The sequence below is a fragment of the Oncorhynchus mykiss genome, chromosome 6 (assembly GCF_057628025.1).
Source record: "Oncorhynchus mykiss isolate SJ-2025 chromosome 6, ASM5762802v1, whole genome shotgun sequence".
Taxonomy (NCBI): domain Eukaryota; kingdom Metazoa; phylum Chordata; class Actinopteri; order Salmoniformes; family Salmonidae; genus Oncorhynchus; species Oncorhynchus mykiss.
Genome location: NC_143027.1, coordinates 41,912,879 through 41,932,212, shown reverse-complemented (window position 1 = coordinate 41,932,212; position 19,334 = coordinate 41,912,879). Strand labels below are relative to the sequence as shown.

Here is a 19,334-nt window from a genome sequence, read left to right as displayed (position 1 = left end):
TGAGTTGTAAAACGTATTGCACTGTATAACTACAATAACCACAATGCACCTCTTTCACGCCAACAACAAGGAAGTGGGCGAACTACCAACTACAAGAAACGTCAGCTTCGTTGTCAACTTCACTTTTCGCAGTAGTTAGCACCCTATTTGAGCTTTTATAAATGTTTAGCACATAGAGGACAGCGCAGACGCATTATCATTCTTACCAAATCAAAAGCAAGATGTCAGGGAGAAGTCAGAGCGACGAATCTGTAGTTATACGAAGTCTCAGACATTTCCGAGAGAAGTACTTCAATGCAAGGAAAAACGTCAGTGATCAGGTGCATGCAGCAGAAGTCCCCAGTGAAGATGCACCGCCGGGCTTTTTGGACTGTTTACCCGTAAGAGACAGGCCTTTATAAACGCCAGTTGGCTACTTCACAAGATTAGATTTTTTGTTGTTGTGGGGATCAAATGAGAAATGCCATAACATGCTGTGAGTATAAGGCAAGTAACATGGAATATTTTAATTTATCGGACATTTGATAAATGTACTGGTCATCCTTATGCATTGGGTGGGTAACCTATTAATCAAATGTATTTATATATCACAGTGCTGTACAGAAACCCAGCCTAAAACCCCAAACAGCAAGCAATGCAGGTGCAGAAGCACGGTAGCTAGGAAAAACTCCCTAGAAAGGCCAAAACTTAGGAAGAAACCTAGAGAGGAACTAGGCTATGAGGGGTGGCCAGTCCTCTTCTGGCTGTGCCGGGTGGAGATTATAACAGAACATGGCCAAGATGTTCAAATGTTCATAAATGACCAGCATGGTCAAATAATAGTAATCACAGTGAACAGGTCAGTGTTCCATAGCCGCAGGCAGAACAGTTGAAACTGGAGCAGCAGCACGGCCAGGTGGACTGGGGACAACAAGGAGTCATCGTGCCAGGTAGTCCTGAGGCATGGCCCTAGGGCTCAGGTCCTCCGCGAGAGAAAGAAAGAATTAGAGAGAGCATACTTAAATTCACACAGGACACCGGATAACACAGGATAAATACTCCAGCTATACCTGACACATAAACTACTGCAGGATAAATACTGTTTGGCCAGAGCCTTTCTTATTGGACCAGTTCAGGTAGTCCAAGTCCATTTTCTTTCGTTTGGTGGTGCCTATGAATGTTTGGTGAATATGACCCTGATGTGTAGACTCATCAAAACAGTCGTATGCACCATCATCAACCAGCAGATTCAATACTTTCAATACTCTCCTCCTTCTCTCCCCATCTCTCTCACTACAGGTGGACCTACAGTTCCTGATCATGACCCTGCTGTCTCCTGTGGACCTCTGTCGTCTGGGGGCCACTAGTAGCTACTGGAGGGCTATGGTCAGAGACCCCTTACTATGGAGATACTTTCTGGTCAGGGACATGCCTAAATGGCCCTCCATCAACCATGTGACCATGCCCCGGTTAGAGGCCTTACACACCCCTCTGTGTGTGGGGGAGAAGGAGATGGAGGAGCCAGGTCATGACTTCATGACAGAGTAGGTACTGGTCTGAAACTCTGGTATTGGAATGCATGAGGAAGACAAGGATTTACTGTGATATTTGGTAATCTTGCATAAGTTGAATGCACTGACTGATGCTCTGGACAAGAGTGTCTGCTAAATGACAAAAATGTAAGTAATGAAGCCTTGTCGAATACATATATAGTTTAGTACTCAGGCTATGGAAAGATTGTGAATGCATTTGGTTGGTAGATTGATTTTCAGACTTGTCAATACTTTTTGCTTGAGTCATTGGTCGTCCAAATGTATTAGTCACTCACTTCAGCAATGGAACTGTCCCTCCCTGCCTACCTAAGTAGTAATTACCTTTCTCTTCTTAGTTATCTAAAGGGCTACCCAGCCTGCAGACAGCAATGGTTTCCCCAGAGGCCGCCATACAGCGTTGTGACTTCCTTCCTCCAGTCGCTGGTGCCCACCGCCACTGAGCCGCGCTACGCCATGTTTGGCCCCGGCATGGAACAGCTGGATGTCTCCATGGTGACCAAGCTCATGCACACCCCAGATGTGCTCCCTGTAGCAGGGATACCCCAGAGACAGATCAATGGTGGGTTACCTACTGTCCTCTCTGATCCATCCTTTTACAGGGTGAACCTCCTCGAGACTTTCTGTTGCAGGCGAAAGCAAAATCAGAGTTACAATAAACATGTTTATTGTAATCCATAGTTACAATAAACATCCACCATATTGGTGTTACCTGAATTGTATTTGCTTACAATAATCTCAACAGTTGAATGCTGAATAGGTAAGTTAGGTACAGTACATGGCGAACCGTAGTAAAACCATCCGGCACTAGTACTGACCAACCAGAAGCAGTTGCCAAGTTCTGTGCTGTGGTGGGCGGCCCACCTAAAGCCTTTGTTTTTGGGGGGGGCTCACCAACTAAACAAAACCAATGTTGTTTTTTCCAGGTATTGGATCTGGGATTAGTTACGTGTACAAAAACCAGCACAAATTCAACATTCTGACTCTCTACTCAACCAACAGGTTAGTGTTATCACTATTGTCCTCCTATGACTGATAAGGGATGTAGAGTTACCATTCAAGGTATTGCAATGGCGCTCATGTGCATGCGTGTGTGTATATGTCTACCATTACCCGTTGTGGTTGTGTGTACAGGGCAGAGAGGGAGAGAGCCCGCATGGAACAGCAGAGTGTCAGCAACAAACTCTTCATCCAGGAGGGAAGGGACCAATCAGGACACCCACATTTTAGCCCCACCCCTCAGGTCCAGGAAGTGTGTCAGGCGGTGGATGGGTTCATCTATGTGGCCAATGCAGAGCCAGGAAGAGGTAATAGCAAGATTCCATTACATTCCTCATACTTGCTCCTATTCCTAGGGCCTTGTTGTCTCCTTGCAGGCTTTTTGGTCATTTAGCAGATGCTTACTCTTTATTCGTGACACAATGTAATCGCGATTTTCTGTATTCCAATCTCATTTTGTATGACTGTATGTGGCATGCCGTGTATTTAGAAATGACGCAGCTGTTTATGGCAATATCTCTACAACTGCCCTGTGAAAATGTCACCATATGATGTGTCTGTCTCCTATTAGGTGATGATGGGGAGGTGGAGTGGGCTCAGATCCAGGCGTTGGTGGACCCTGCCTTAGGCTCATCCTCCAGACCCCTCCTGGTCCTGTCCTGTGTGTCCAGAGAGGAACCAGACCAGATCAGAACCACCAGCTCCAATAGTACCAGAACCCCCTGTGTGGATATGGCTCAGAGACTCTGCCTGCCCATGCTGCCCAACCCCTGGATGGTGAGTCAGTGTCTGTCTCTGTCTGTCTGTCTGGTCTGGTCTTGTCTCTGTAGTGTGTCTGTCTTGTCTTTGTGAAATACCCTTTATATTTGGCCATGTCTCTTTCCAGGTTCAGGACACAGTAGCAGAGTCTCTGTCTGGTGTCTTAGATGGGATCTCCTGGCTGCTGGGGTGTTCTGGTCTCAGGCTGTAACTACCTGTCCAAGGAAAAACCTTCAGGACCGAAACAACACACTAAAGAACTGGCACAAATGATTCTGAAGGAATGTTTTCCCTCTGATGTGCCTTGTTTCAATGAATCACATAAAAAAAGTTATTATTGGGTAAATACAGTGTATTGTTTTTTGCCAATAGTGGGTTGTACACAAATAAAACATACGTTTTAACTGTAGCTATGGTACTGTAATTAATATTACAAAGATTAATGAATGGTTTTGATATTACTACTACTGTGTACTTTAGAATCATATTGAATTATATTTTTTGGTACCTTTTATTCAGGGAAATCATGCAGTTATTCATCTGTTTCTTTCATATAATTTATGCAATTTTATACTACGAAATGTGCATTGTTTTATTTTCTTTAATTATTCATGTGGTTATTTACCCCTCTATAAGTTGTTATAAAGGAACTGAAAATACATGCATGAGTATGTACCTCAGTGAAGTGTTGTTTCTTTCAGGACTGTGAGTTTGGAGTACATGTGGAATAGTCCACTGTTTACCAAATGGTTGAACATTGAGCTGAGTGTGTGTGGAACAGACAGGCATTTGCTCTGTAGTTCATCTTATTTGTCTAAAGTTGCTTCCAACCCTTTTCATTTCTTCCTTTATCTGCACCAATGTAAAATATATATGTATATATACAGTGCCTTGCGAAAGTATTCGGCCCCCTTGAACTTTGCGACCTTTTGCCACATTTCAGGCTTCAAACATAAAGATATAAAACTGTATTTTTTTTGTGAAGAATCAACAACAAGTGGGACACAATCATGAAGTGGAACGACATTTATTGGATATTTCAAACTTTTTTAACAAATCAAAAACTGAAAAATTGGGCGTGCAAAATTATTCAGCCCCCTTTAAGTTAATACTTTGTAGCGCCACCTTTTGCTGCGATTACAGCTGTAAGTCGCTTGGGGTACGTCTCTATCAGTTTTGCACATCGAGAGACTGACATTTTTTCCCATTCCTCCTTGCAAAACAGCTCGAGCTCAGTGAGGTTGGATGGAGAGCATTTGTGAACAGCAGTTTTCAGTTCTTTCCACAGATTCTCGACTGGATTCAGGTCTGGACTTTGACTTGGCCATTCTAACACCTGGATATGTTTTTTTTTAACCATTCCATTGTAGATTTTGCTTTATGTTTTGGATCATTGTCTTGTTGGAAGACAAATCTCCGTCCCAGTCTCAGGTCTTTTGAAGACTCCATCAGGTTTTCTTCCAGAATGGTCCTGTATTTGGCTCCATCCATCTTCCCATCAATTTTAACCATCTTCCCTGTCCCTGCTGAAGAAAAGCAGGCCCAAACCATGATGCTGCCACCACCATGTTTGACAGTGGGGATGGTGTGTTCAGCTGTGTTGCTTTTACGCCAAACATAACGTTTTGCATTGTTGCCAAAAAGTTCAATTTTGGTTTCATCTGACCAGAGCACCTTCTTCCACATGTTTGGTGTGTCTCCCAGGTGGCTTGTGGCAAACTTTAAACAACACTTTTTATGGATATCTTTAAGAAATGGCTTTCTTCTTGCCACTCTTCCATAAAGGCCAGATTTGTGCAATATACGAATGATTGTTGTCCTATGGACAGAGTCTCCCACCTCCGCTGTAGATCTCTGCAGTTCATCCAGAGTGATCATGGGCCTCTTGGCTGCATCTCTGATCAGTCTTCTCCTTGTATGAGCTGAAAGTTTAGATGGACGGCCAGGTCTTGGTAGATTTGCAGTGGTCTGATACTCCTTCCATTTCAATATTATCGCTTGCACAGTGCTCCTTGGGATGTTTAAAGCTTGGGAAATCTTTTTGTATCCAAATCCAGCTTTAAACTTCTTCACAACAGTATCTCGGACCTGCCTGGTGTGTTCCTTGTTCTTCATGATGCTCTCTGCGCTTTTAACGGACCTCTGAGACTATCACAGTGCAGGTGCATTTATACAGAGACTTGATTACACACAGGTGGATTGTATTTATCATCATTAGTCATTTAGGTCAACATTGGATCATTCAGAGATCCTCACTGAACTTCTGGAGAGAGTTTGCTGCACTGAAAGTAAAGGGGCTGAATAATTTTGCACGCCCAATTTTTCAGTTTTTGATTTGTTAAAAAAGTTTGAAATATCCAATAAATGTCGTTCCACTTCATGATTGTGTCCCACTTGTTGTTGATTCTTCACAAAAAAATACAGTTTTATATCTTTATGTTTGAAGCCTGAAATGTGGCAAAAGGTCGCAAAGTTCAAGGGGGCCGAATACTTTCGCAAGGCACTGTATATAGTATATAATTCAAAAGTTTGGGGTCACTTAGAAATGTCCTTGTTTTTGAAAGAAAAGCAAATTTTTTGTCCATTAAAATAATATCAAATTGATCAGAAATACAGTGTATACATTGTTAATGTTGTAAATGACTATTGTAGCTGGAAATGGCTGATTTTTTCTACATAGGCATACATAGGCCCAATATCAGCAACCATCACTCCTGTGTTCCAATGGCACGTTGTGTTAGCTAATCAAAGTTGATCATTTTTAAAGGCTAATTGATCATTAGAAAACCCTTTTGCAATTATGTTAGCACAGCTGAAAACGGTTGTTTTGATTAAAGAAGGAATAAAACTGGCCTTTAGACTAGTTGAGAATCTGGAGCATCAGCATTTCTGGGTTCGATTACATGCTCAAAATGGCCAGAAACAAATAACTTTATTTTGAAACTTGTTTACATACACTTAGGTTGGAGTCATTAAAACTTATTTTTCAACCACTCCACAAATTTCTTGTTAAAACAAACTATAGTTTTGGCAAGTCGGTAAGGGCATCTACTTTGTGCATGACACAAGTAATTTTTCCAACAATTGTTAACAGACAGAGATTATTTCACTTATAACTCACTGTATCACAATTCCAGTGGGTCAGAAGTTTGCATACACTAAGTTGACTGTGTCTTTAAACATCTTGGAAAATTCCAGAAAATGATGTCATGGCGTTAGGAGATTCTGATAGGCTAACTGAAATCATTTGAGTCACTTGGAGGTGTACCTGTGGATGTATTTCAAGACCTACCTTCAAACTCATTGCCTCTTTATTTGACATGGGAAAATCAAAAGAAATCAGTCAAGACCTCAGAAAAATGAAGTCTGGTTCATCCTTGGGAGCAATTTCCAAACGCCTGAATATGCCACGTTCATCTGTACACACAATAGTGTGCAAGTATAAACACCATGGGACCACGCAGCCATCATACCGCTCAGGAAGGACAGGCGTACTGTCTCCTAGAGATGAACGTACTTTGGTGGGAAAAGTGCAAATAAATCCCAGAACAACAGCAAAGGACCTTGTGAAGATGCTGGAGGATACAGGTACAAAAGTATCTATATCCACAGTAAAACGAGTCCTATATTGACATAACCTGAAAGGCTGCTCAGCAAGGAAGAAACCACTGCTCTAAAACCACCATAAAAAAGCCAGACTATGGTTTGCAACTGCACATGGGGACAAAGATCGTTCTTTTTGAGGAAATGTCCTCTGGTCTGATTAAACAAAAATAGAACTGTTTGACCATAATGACCATCGTTATGTTTGGAGAAAAAAGGGGGCTTGCAAGCTGAAAAACACCAACCTTGAAGCACGGGGGTGGCGGCATCATGTTGTGGGTGTGCTTTGCTGCAGGAGGCATCATGAGGGAGGAAAATGATGTGGATATATTGAAGCAACATCTCAAGACATCAGTCTTCCTGAAGTTAAAGCTTGGTCGCAAATGGGTCTTCCAAATGGACAATGACCCCAAGCATTCTTCCAAAGTTGTGGCAAAATGGCTTAAGGACAACAAAGTCAAGGTATTGGAGTGGCCATTACAAAGCCCTGACCTCAATCCTATAGAAACTTTGTGGGCAGAACTGAAAAAGCGTGTGCGAGCAAGGAGGCCTACAAACCTGACTCAGTTACACCAGCTCTGTCAGGAGGAATGGGCCAATATTCACCCAACTTATTGTGGGAAGTTTGTGGAAGGCTACCCGAAATGTTTTACCTAAGTTAAACAATTTCACTCAATTAGATTGTTTATGTAAACTTCTAACCCACTGGGAATGTGATGAAATAAATAAAAGCTGAAATAAATCATTCTCTCTACTATTATTCTGATATTTAAAATAAAGTGGTGATCCTAACTAACACAAGACAGGGAATTTCTACGACGATTAAATGTCAGGAATTGTGAAAAACTAAGTTTCAATGTTTCGGGCTGAGGTGTATGTAATCTTCCGATTTCAACTATATTTAGATATGAAGAAGAAAGGGACACCTTTCACCTCTTCCATGGTTTCAGATGAGTGTAGACTGGAAGGAGAGGAGACAAAGAGAGGAAGCCATTTTAAAGTTTTGAGATGCACCCCCTGCCTCAGGTTGCTATACCAGTTCTGGGTGGTTATTTTTCTCTGAGGTCAGCATTGGCACGCTGAAATGAATTCACATCTGTCTGACAGGGGGAGGCGAATGTTCCTGTTTCTATCACCAGGGAGCAGGCCTGCTCCTGCTTCTCAGGGCCAGGGGAAGCCGTGTAGAATGTAGACTAGTTGGAGCATTTCGTGTGAAAAACAAAACCTAAAATGTCTAAACACAATCAAGAATGAACTGTTTGCTGAAAGATAAAGCATGGATGTTATTGTCTGATACAGTACATTAAGAGCCTGAGCCCCATGAAACCCCTGGCTGGCATAGATTGAAAGAGGTGTATAAGAGAGTTGACTAAATTACCTCTTTCATAAACCCTGTTCAAATACAGTTCTTTGAAAATGCACCAGATTTGTCTATTTCCTCTAACGTCTCTCTGACGGACCATGCTTTGGTAGGTGACCATGATACTAGAGTAGCACCTTTGCTCTGACCTATCCATTCATGTCAGATATGGGCGGACAGGAAACCGAGTGCCTTTTATCATTTTGTTTTATTCATGTCCCTTGTGGACGTAAGCAACTGATTTTCATCCCTCCTTTGCACACATTGTCAACTATAATAGGATAATGTGCCAAATTCAATGAAGCACTAATGTACTTTAACACCTGTCTTTTGTTCTAGTTCCCTTGGCAACAAAGTGGAGAATCGTCTCCCTAACCTACTCTTTTCTGCACCGCCGTCTCAAATATGACCCTGATGTGTAGACTCATCAAAACAGTCGTATGCACCATCATCAACCAGCAGATTCAATACTTTCAATACTCTCCTCCTTCTCTCCCCATCTCTCTCACTACAGGTGGACCTACAGTTCCTGATCATGACCCTGCTGTCTCCTGTGGACCTCTGTCGTCTGGGGGCCACTAGTAGCTACTGGAGGGCTATGGTCAGAGACCCCTTACTATGGAGATACTTTCTGGTCAGGGACATGCCTAAATGGCCCTCCATCAACCATGTGACCATGCCCCGGTTAGAGGCCTTACACACCCCTCTGTGTGTGGGGGAGAAGGAGATGGAGGAGCCAGGTCATGACTTCATGACAGAGTAGGTACTGGTCTGAAACTCTGGTATTGGAATGCATGAGGAAGACAAGGATTTACTGTGATATTTGGTAATCTTGCATAAGTTGAATGCACTGACTGATGCTCTGGACAAGAGTGTCTGCTAAATGACAAAAATGTAAGTAATGAAGCCTTGTCGAATACATATATAGTTTAGTACTCAGGCTATGGAAAGATTGTGAATGCATTTGGTTGGTAGATTGATTTTCAGACTTGTCAATACTTTTTGCTTGAGTCATTGGTCGTCCAAATGTATTAGTCACTCACTTCAGCAATGGAACTGTCCCTCCCTGCCTACCTAAGTAGTAATTACCTTTCTCTTCTTAGTTATCTAAAGGGCTACCCAGCCTGCAGACAGCAATGGTTTCCCCAGAGGCCGCCATACAGCGTTGTGACTTCCTTCCTCCAGTCGCTGGTGCCCACCGCCACTGAGCCGCGCTACGCCATGTTTGGCCCCGGCATGGAACAGCTGGATGTCTCCATGGTGACCAAGCTCATGCACACCCCAGATGTGCTCCCTGTAGCAGGGATACCCCAGAGACAGATCAATGGTGGGTTACCTACTGTCCTCTCTGATCCATCCTTTTACAGGGTGAACCTCCTCGAGACTTTCTGTTGCAGGCGAAAGCAAAATCAGAGTTACAATAAACATGTTTATTGTAATCCATAGTTACAATAAACATCCACCATATTGGTGTTACCTGAATTGTATTTGCTTACAATAATCTCAACAGTTGAATGCTGAATAGGTAAGTTAGGTACAGTACATGGCGAACCGTAGTAAAACCATCCGGCACTAGTACTGACCAACCAGAAGCAGTTGCCAAGTTCTGTGCTGTGGTGGGCGGCCCACCTAAAGCCTTTGTTTTTGGGGGGGGCTCACCAACTAAACAAAACCAATGTTGTTTTTTCCAGGTATTGGATCTGGGATTAGTTACGTGTACAAAAACCAGCACAAATTCAACATTCTGACTCTCTACTCAACCAACAGGTTAGTGTTATCACTATTGTCCTCCTATGACTGATAAGGGATGTAGAGTTACCATTCAAGGTATTGCAATGGCGCTCATGTGCATGCGTGTGTGTATATGTCTACCATTACCCGTTGTGGTTGTGTGTACAGGGCAGAGAGGGAGAGAGCCCGCATGGAACAGCAGAGTGTCAGCAACAAACTCTTCATCCAGGAGGGAAGGGACCAATCAGGACACCCACATTTTAGCCCCACCCCTCAGGTCCAGGAAGTGTGTCAGGCGGTGGATGGGTTCATCTATGTGGCCAATGCAGAGCCAGGAAGAGGTAATAGCAAGATTCCATTACATTCCTCATACTTGCTCCTATTCCTAGGGCCTTGTTGTCTCCTTGCAGGCTTTTTGGTCATTTAGCAGATGCTTACTCTTTATTCGTGACACAATGTAATCGCGATTTTCTGTATTCCAATCTCATTTTGTATGACTGTATGTGGCATGCCGTGTATTTAGAAATGACGCAGCTGTTTATGGCAATATCTCTACAACTGCCCTGTGAAAATGTCACCATATGATGTGTCTGTCTCCTATTAGGTGATGATGGGGAGGTGGAGTGGGCTCAGATCCAGGCGTTGGTGGACCCTGCCTTAGGCTCATCCTCCAGACCCCTCCTGGTCCTGTCCTGTGTGTCCAGAGAGGAACCAGACCAGATCAGAACCACCAGCTCCAATAGTACCAGAACCCCCTGTGTGGATATGGCTCAGAGACTCTGCCTGCCCATGCTGCCCAACCCCTGGATGGTGAGTCAGTGTCTGTCTCTGTCTGTCTGTCTGGTCTGGTCTTGTCTCTGTAGTGTGTCTGTCTTGTCTTTGTGAAATACCCTTTATATTTGGCCATGTCTCTTTCCAGGTTCAGGACACAGTAGCAGAGTCTCTGTCTGGTGTCTTAGATGGGATCTCCTGGCTGCTGGGGTGTTCTGGTCTCAGGCTGTAACTACCTGTCCAAGGAAAAACCTTCAGGACCGAAACAACACACTAAAGAACTGGCACAAATGATTCTGAAGGAATGTTTTCCCTCTGATGTGCCTTGTTTCAATGAATCACATAAAAAAAGTTATTATTGGGTAAATACAGTGTATTGTTTTTTGCCAATAGTGGGTTGTACACAAATAAAACATACGTTTTAACTGTAGCTATGGTACTGTAATTAATATTACAAAGATTAATGAATGGTTTTGATATTACTACTACTGTGTACTTTAGAATCATATTGAATTATATTTTTTGGTACCTTTTATTCAGGGAAATCATGCAGTTATTCATCTGTTTCTTTCATATAATTTATGCAATTTTATACTACGAAATGTGCATTGTTTTATTTTCTTTAATTATTCATGTGGTTATTTACCCCTCTATAAGTTGTTATAAAGGAACTGAAAATACATGCATGAGTATGTACCTCAGTGAAGTGTTGTTTCTTTCAGGACTGTGAGTTTGGAGTACATGTGGAATAGTCCACTGTTTACCAAATGGTTGAACATTGAGCTGAGTGTGTGTGGAACAGACAGGCATTTGCTCTGTAGTTCATCTTATTTGTCTAAAGTTGCTTCCAACCCTTTTCATTTCTTCCTTTATCTGCACCAATGTAAAATATATATGTATATATACAGTGCCTTGCGAAAGTATTCGGCCCCCTTGAACTTTGCGACCTTTTGCCACATTTCAGGCTTCAAACATAAAGATATAAAACTGTATTTTTTTTGTGAAGAATCAACAACAAGTGGGACACAATCATGAAGTGGAACGACATTTATTGGATATTTCAAACTTTTTTAACAAATCAAAAACTGAAAAATTGGGCGTGCAAAATTATTCAGCCCCCTTTAAGTTAATACTTTGTAGCGCCACCTTTTGCTGCGATTACAGCTGTAAGTCGCTTGGGGTACGTCTCTATCAGTTTTGCACATCGAGAGACTGACATTTTTTCCCATTCCTCCTTGCAAAACAGCTCGAGCTCAGTGAGGTTGGATGGAGAGCATTTGTGAACAGCAGTTTTCAGTTCTTTCCACAGATTCTCGACTGGATTCAGGTCTGGACTTTGACTTGGCCATTCTAACACCTGGATATGTTTTTTTTTAACCATTCCATTGTAGATTTTGCTTTATGTTTTGGATCATTGTCTTGTTGGAAGACAAATCTCCGTCCCAGTCTCAGGTCTTTTGAAGACTCCATCAGGTTTTCTTCCAGAATGGTCCTGTATTTGGCTCCATCCATCTTCCCATCAATTTTAACCATCTTCCCTGTCCCTGCTGAAGAAAAGCAGGCCCAAACCATGATGCTGCCACCACCATGTTTGACAGTGGGGATGGTGTGTTCAGCTGTGTTGCTTTTACGCCAAACATAACGTTTTGCATTGTTGCCAAAAAGTTCAATTTTGGTTTCATCTGACCAGAGCACCTTCTTCCACATGTTTGGTGTGTCTCCCAGGTGGCTTGTGGCAAACTTTAAACAACACTTTTTATGGATATCTTTAAGAAATGGCTTTCTTCTTGCCACTCTTCCATAAAGGCCAGATTTGTGCAATATACGAATGATTGTTGTCCTATGGACAGAGTCTCCCACCTCCGCTGTAGATCTCTGCAGTTCATCCAGAGTGATCATGGGCCTCTTGGCTGCATCTCTGATCAGTCTTCTCCTTGTATGAGCTGAAAGTTTAGATGGACGGCCAGGTCTTGGTAGATTTGCAGTGGTCTGATACTCCTTCCATTTCAATATTATCGCTTGCACAGTGCTCCTTGGGATGTTTAAAGCTTGGGAAATCTTTTTGTATCCAAATCCAGCTTTAAACTTCTTCACAACAGTATCTCGGACCTGCCTGGTGTGTTCCTTGTTCTTCATGATGCTCTCTGCGCTTTTAACGGACCTCTGAGACTATCACAGTGCAGGTGCATTTATACAGAGACTTGATTACACACAGGTGGATTGTATTTATCATCATTAGTCATTTAGGTCAACATTGGATCATTCAGAGATCCTCACTGAACTTCTGGAGAGAGTTTGCTGCACTGAAAGTAAAGGGGCTGAATAATTTTGCACGCCCAATTTTTCAGTTTTTGATTTGTTAAAAAAGTTTGAAATATCCAATAAATGTCGTTCCACTTCATGATTGTGTCCCACTTGTTGTTGATTCTTCACAAAAAAATACAGTTTTATATCTTTATGTTTGAAGCCTGAAATGTGGCAAAAGGTCGCAAAGTTCAAGGGGGCCGAATACTTTCGCAAGGCACTGTATATAGTATATAATTCAAAAGTTTGGGGTCACTTAGAAATGTCCTTGTTTTTGAAAGAAAAGCAAATTTTTTGTCCATTAAAATAATATCAAATTGATCAGAAATACAGTGTATACATTGTTAATGTTGTAAATGACTATTGTAGCTGGAAATGGCTGATTTTTTCTACATAGGCATACATAGGCCCAATATCAGCAACCATCACTCCTGTGTTCCAATGGCACGTTGTGTTAGCTAATCAAAGTTGATCATTTTTAAAGGCTAATTGATCATTAGAAAACCCTTTTGCAATTATGTTAGCACAGCTGAAAACGGTTGTTTTGATTAAAGAAGGAATAAAACTGGCCTTTAGACTAGTTGAGAATCTGGAGCATCAGCATTTCTGGGTTCGATTACATGCTCAAAATGGCCAGAAACAAATAACTTTATTTTGAAACTTGTTTACATACACTTAGGTTGGAGTCATTAAAACTTATTTTTCAACCACTCCACAAATTTCTTGTTAAAACAAACTATAGTTTTGGCAAGTCGGTAAGGGCATCTACTTTGTGCATGACACAAGTAATTTTTCCAACAATTGTTAACAGACAGAGATTATTTCACTTATAACTCACTGTATCACAATTCCAGTGGGTCAGAAGTTTGCATACACTAAGTTGACTGTGTCTTTAAACATCTTGGAAAATTCCAGAAAATGATGTCATGGCGTTAGGAGATTCTGATAGGCTAACTGAAATCATTTGAGTCACTTGGAGGTGTACCTGTGGATGTATTTCAAGACCTACCTTCAAACTCATTGCCTCTTTATTTGACATGGGAAAATCAAAAGAAATCAGTCAAGACCTCAGAAAAATGAAGTCTGGTTCATCCTTGGGAGCAATTTCCAAACGCCTGAATATGCCACGTTCATCTGTACACACAATAGTGTGCAAGTATAAACACCATGGGACCACGCAGCCATCATACCGCTCAGGAAGGACAGGCGTACTGTCTCCTAGAGATGAACGTACTTTGGTGGGAAAAGTGCAAATAAATCCCAGAACAACAGCAAAGGACCTTGTGAAGATGCTGGAGGATACAGGTACAAAAGTATCTATATCCACAGTAAAACGAGTCCTATATTGACATAACCTGAAAGGCTGCTCAGCAAGGAAGAAACCACTGCTCTAAAACCACCATAAAAAAGCCAGACTATGGTTTGCAACTGCACATGGGGACAAAGATCGTTCTTTTTGAGGAAATGTCCTCTGGTCTGATTAAACAAAAATAGAACTGTTTGACCATAATGACCATCGTTATGTTTGGAGAAAAAAGGGGGCTTGCAAGCTGAAAAACACCAACCTTGAAGCACGGGGGTGGCGGCATCATGTTGTGGGTGTGCTTTGCTGCAGGAGGCATCATGAGGGAGGAAAATGATGTGGATATATTGAAGCAACATCTCAAGACATCAGTCTTCCTGAAGTTAAAGCTTGGTCGCAAATGGGTCTTCCAAATGGACAATGACCCCAAGCATTCTTCCAAAGTTGTGGCAAAATGGCTTAAGGACAACAAAGTCAAGGTATTGGAGTGGCCATTACAAAGCCCTGACCTCAATCCTATAGAAACTTTGTGGGCAGAACTGAAAAAGCGTGTGCGAGCAAGGAGGCCTACAAACCTGACTCAGTTACACCAGCTCTGTCAGGAGGAATGGGCCAATATTCACCCAACTTATTGTGGGAAGTTTGTGGAAGGCTACCCGAAATGTTTTACCTAAGTTAAACAATTTCACTCAATTAGATTGTTTATGTAAACTTCTAACCCACTGGGAATGTGATGAAATAAATAAAAGCTGAAATAAATCATTCTCTCTACTATTATTCTGATATTTAAAATAAAGTGGTGATCCTAACTAACACAAGACAGGGAATTTCTACGACGATTAAATGTCAGGAATTGTGAAAAACTAAGTTTCAATGTTTCGGGCTGAGGTGTATGTAATCTTCCGATTTCAACTATATTTAGATATGAAGAAGAAAGGGACACCTTTCACCTCTTCCATGGTTTCAGATGAGTGTAGACTGGAAGGAGAGGAGACAAAGAGAGGAAGCCATTTTAAAGTTTTGAGATGCACCCCCTGCCTCAGGTTGCTATACCAGTTCTGGGTGGTTATTTTTCTCTGAGGTCAGCATTGGCACGCTGAAATGAATTCACATCTGTCTGACAGGGGGAGGCGAATGTTCCTGTTTCTATCACCAGGGAGCAGGCCTGCTCCTGCTTCTCAGGGCCAGGGGAAGCCGTGTAGAATGTAGACTAGTTGGAGCATTTCGTGTGAAAAACAAAACCTAAAATGTCTAAACACAATCAAGAATGAACTGTTTGCTGAAAGATAAAGCATGGATGTTATTGTCTGATACAGTACATTAAGAGCCTGAGCCCCATGAAACCCCTGGCTGGCATAGATTGAAAGAGGTGTATAAGAGAGTTGACTAAATTACCTCTTTCATAAACCCTGTTCAAATACAGTTCTTTGAAAATGCACCAGATTTGTCTATTTCCTCTAACGTCTCTCTGACGGACCATGCTTTGGTAGGTGACCATGATACTAGAGTAGCACCTTTGCTCTGACCTATCCATTCATGTCAGATATGGGCGGACAGGAAACCGAGTGCCTTTTATCATTTTGTTTTATTCATGTCCCTTGTGGACGTAAGCAACTGATTTTCATCCCTCCTTTGCACACATTGTCAACTATAATAGGATAATGTGCCAAATTCAATGAAGCACTAATGTACTTTAACACCTGTCTTTTGTTCTAGTTCCCTTGGCAACAAAGTGGAGAATCGTCTCCCTAACCTACTCTTTTCTGCACCGCCGTCTCAAAAGGTCACAAAATTGTAGTAATCATCGTCACGGAAATACAGATTTAGAATGCAGTCATAATTGGTGCAATTTGGGTGCATTAAATCCAGTGTGAATAGAGAAGGGAGATGGCAGCAGCGCTCTCTAGATGGTGAAATCAGACTGGGCGTAATAGAGGAAGAGTGAGGGCTTTAATGTGACAACTGCCCCTTTTATACAGCAGGCTACTCTAAACAGGATGTACAGTTGAAGTCGGAGGTTTACATACACCTTAGCCAAATACATTTAAACTCAGTTTCTCAAATTTCCTGACATTTACTCCAGGGAGTAAACACTCCCTGTCTTAGGTCAGTTAGGAACACCATTTTATTTAAAAAATTTGAAATGTCAGAATAATAATAGAGAGCATTATTTATTTCATCTTTAATTTATTTAATCACATTCCCATTGGGTCAGAAGTTTACATACACTCAATTAGTATTTGGTAGCATTGCCTTTAAATTGTTTTACTTAGGTCAAATATTTTGGGTAGCCTTCCATAAGCTTCCCACAATAAGTTGGGTGAATTTTGGCCCATTCCTCATGACAGAGCTGGTATAACTGAGTCAGGTTTGTAGGCCTCCTTGCTCGCACACACTTTTTCAGTTCTGCCCACAAACTTTCTATAGGATTGAGGTCAGGGCTTTGTGATGGCCACTCCAATACCTTGACTTTGTTGTCTTTAAGCTATTTTGCCACAACTTTGGAAGTATAGTTGGGGTCATTGTCCATTTGGAAGACCCATTTGTGACCAAGCTTTAACTTCCTGACTGATGACTTGAGATGTTGCTTCAATATATCCACATAATTTTCATACCTCATGATGCCATCTATTTTGTGAAGTGCACCAGTCCCTCATGCAGCAACGCACCCCCACAACATGATGCTGCCACCCCCGTGCTTCATGGTTGGGATAGTGTTCTTCGGCTTGCAAGCCTCCCCCTTTTCCGATCTTTGTCCCCATGTGCAGTTGCAAACCGTAGTCTGGCTTTTTTATGGCGGTTTTGGAGCAGTGGCTTCTTCCTTGCTTAGCGGCCTTTCAGGTTATGTCGACATAGGACTCATTTTACTGTGGATATAGATATGTTTGTACCTGTTTCCTCCAGCATCTTCACAAGGTCCTTTGCTGTTGTTCTGGGATTGATTTGCACTTTTCGCACCAAAGTACGTTCCTCTCTAGGAGACAGAACATGTCTCCTCCCTGAGCGGTATGACGGCTGCGTGGTCCCATGGTGTTTATATTTGCGTACTATTGTTTGTACAGATGAACGTGGTACCTTCAGGCATTTGGAAATTGCTCCCAAGGATGAACCAGACTTGTGGAGGTCTACACATTTTTTTCTGAGGTCTTGGCTGATTTATTTTTCCATGATGTCAAGCAAAGAGGCACTGAGTTTGAAGGTAGACCTTGAAATACATCCACAGGTACACCTCCAATTGACTCAGATTATGTCAGTTAGCCTATCAGAAGCTTCTAAAGCCATGACTTCATTTTTTGGAATTTTCCAACCTGTTTAAAGGCACAGTCAACTTATTATATGTTCAGATCCACTGGAATTGTGATACAGTGAATTATAAGTGAAATAATCTGTCTGTAAACAATTGTTGGAAAAATAACTTGTGTCATGCACAAAGTAGATGTCCTAACTGACTTACCAAAACTATAGTTTGTTAACAAGACATTTGTGGAGTGGTTGAAAAACGAGTTTTAATGACTCCAACCTAAGTGTATGTAAACTTCCCGACTTCAACTGTATCTCCCTGCTTCTCCCTCTAATCAGTCACTTAAACAGACATGGACACAGTCAGCTGGATGTTTTAGGGGTGTAAATGTAATATTGAATAATATAGGCCTCCCGGGTGGCGCAGTGGTTAAGGGCGCTGTACTGCAGCGCCAGCTGTGCCATCAGAGTCCTGGGTTCGTGCCCAGGCTCTGTCGTAACCGGCCGCGACCGGGAGGTCCGTGGGGCGACGCACAATTGGCCTAGCGTCGCCCGGGTTAGGGAGGGCTTGGTCGGTAGGGGTGTCCTTGTCTCATCGCGCACCAGCGACTCCTGTGGCGGGCTGGGCGCAGTGTACGCTAACCAAGGTGGCCAGGTGCACGGTGTTTCCTCCGGCGCATTGGTGCGGCTGGCTTCCGGGTTGGATGTGCGCTGTGTTAAAGAAGCAGCGGCTTGGTTGGTTGTGTATCGGAGGACGCATGACTTTCAACCTTCGTCTCTCCCGAGCCCGTACGGGAGTTGTAGCGATGAGACAAGATAGTAGCTACTACACAATTGGGGAGAAAAAGGGGTAAAATTCAAAAAAAATATATATATATTGAAAATGAAACTGTTATCTGCCTTTTCTTCAGTTTCAGTAATATTCAATTATATATTGACTGTAGATTTTACACATTTACAAACTCATGAGTGATCCCTAATTTGAAAGTGTGTGTTCCACCTAGTGTTTGGCGGTCTGCTGGAACCCAGTAGGGGCAGGGAAGTCTTTTTTGCCTCTACCCACAGAGGGAAATGGAGATGGCTTGGATTTGTATAGAATAGAGGTTTAGGGACTGGAGGTTGGACCCAAGGCAGGGACTGAGACTGGAACTAGAGCTAGAGCTAAATCTATACACTTGGAGGGTGGGGCTGGTTCAAGGGTCATGTTCTGGAAGGGGGATGGGTTCCAGATCGACGGCTGCTTCTGGTTTCCTTCCCTCCAGGATATGTGACGCCTTGTGGAAGAGGAGAGAAGAGAAAGAGAGTATTTGTGTGTGTGAGTGGATAAGTGATTGATTGTCTTTCTCTCTTTCCGGGCTTGGTTTGTGTGGCATCCCAGAGAACCATTTAATAAAGACTGGTGTGAAGAGCCTCACAGCCATCAGCAACAATGCTGGATAAGTGTGTGTGTGTGCGTCAGTGGGAACAGTGAACAGAACACTACGCACAAACCAATTTACTTCTTCATGCAGTCAATAGTCAGCTGTTACATGTATACAGAACCTGATGTAATTACACAACTGTTATCAAAAACATTACAATTCAATGCAACCATGTGCTATTGGAGAAACTTGAAGTCCCATGGTAGGCTGGAATCCCCTGGTGGGATATATTTGTGCTGTATTAGGAGGTGACACACTGTGAACAGTGTTGCACAGCTTAACCAAACACAACCATAGGTTTCTAGGTCAGCTCC

The 19,334-nt window shown here is 42.4% G+C and overlaps 2 protein-coding genes and 1 long non-coding RNA gene across 3 annotated transcripts; 2 read left to right on the top strand and 1 right to left on the bottom strand.

Annotated features, from left to right (window-relative positions):
* Positions 1–40: 40 nt before the first annotated feature.
* LOC110525978 (F-box only protein 4) lies at positions 41–3,696 on the top strand. The gene is made up of 7 exons (XM_021606529.3): positions 41–380; positions 1,279–1,523; positions 1,868–2,091; positions 2,456–2,531; positions 2,664–2,836; positions 3,100–3,305; positions 3,415–3,696. Exons 1-7 carry the CDS (start codon positions 222–224, stop codon positions 3,496–3,498), a joined length of 1,167 nt encoding a protein of 388 aa, XP_021462204.1. The 5' UTR covers positions 41–221; the 3' UTR covers positions 3,499–3,696.
* Positions 3,697–8,745: 5,049 nt separating this feature from the next.
* Positions 8,746–11,182, top strand: LOC149982858 (F-box only protein 4-like). Its single transcript, XM_090239341.1, has 6 exons — positions 8,746–9,009; positions 9,354–9,577; positions 9,942–10,017; positions 10,150–10,322; positions 10,586–10,791; positions 10,901–11,182. The coding sequence occupies exons 1-6, from the start codon at positions 8,786–8,788 to the stop codon at positions 10,982–10,984; spliced, it is 987 nt and encodes a 328-aa protein (XP_090095467.1). The 5' UTR covers positions 8,746–8,785; the 3' UTR covers positions 10,985–11,182.
* A 5,343-nt stretch (positions 11,183–16,525) lies between these two features.
* On the bottom strand, positions 16,526–18,873 carry LOC149982857 (uncharacterized). Its single transcript, XR_016496677.1, has 2 exons — positions 18,600–18,873; positions 16,526–18,425 (listed from the first exon to the last, which is right to left on the bottom strand). It is a non-coding gene; the product is annotated as an uncharacterized LOC149982857 (long non-coding RNA).
* Between the last annotated feature and the right edge of the window lie 461 nt (positions 18,874–19,334).

Coding starts and splice junctions, on each gene's coding strand:
- LOC110525978 (XM_021606529.3), top strand. CDS start 222: ATGTCAGGGAGAAGTCAGAGCGACGAATCTGTAGTTATACGAAGTCTC. Junction 1,524..1,867: donor GGTCATGACTTCATGACAGA/GTAGGTACTGGT, acceptor TTCTCTTCTTAG/TTATCTAAAGGGCTACCCAG. Junction 2,092..2,455: donor ACCCCAGAGACAGATCAATG/GTGGGTTACCTA, acceptor TGTTTTTTCCAG/GTATTGGATCTGGGATTAGT.
- LOC149982858 (XM_090239341.1), top strand. CDS start 8,786: ATGACCCTGCTGTCTCCTGTGGACCTCTGTCGTCTGGGGGCCACTAGT. Junction 9,578..9,941: donor ACCCCAGAGACAGATCAATG/GTGGGTTACCTA, acceptor TGTTTTTTCCAG/GTATTGGATCTGGGATTAGT. Junction 10,018..10,149: donor ACTCTCTACTCAACCAACAG/GTTAGTGTTATC, acceptor TTGTGTGTACAG/GGCAGAGAGGGAGAGAGCCC.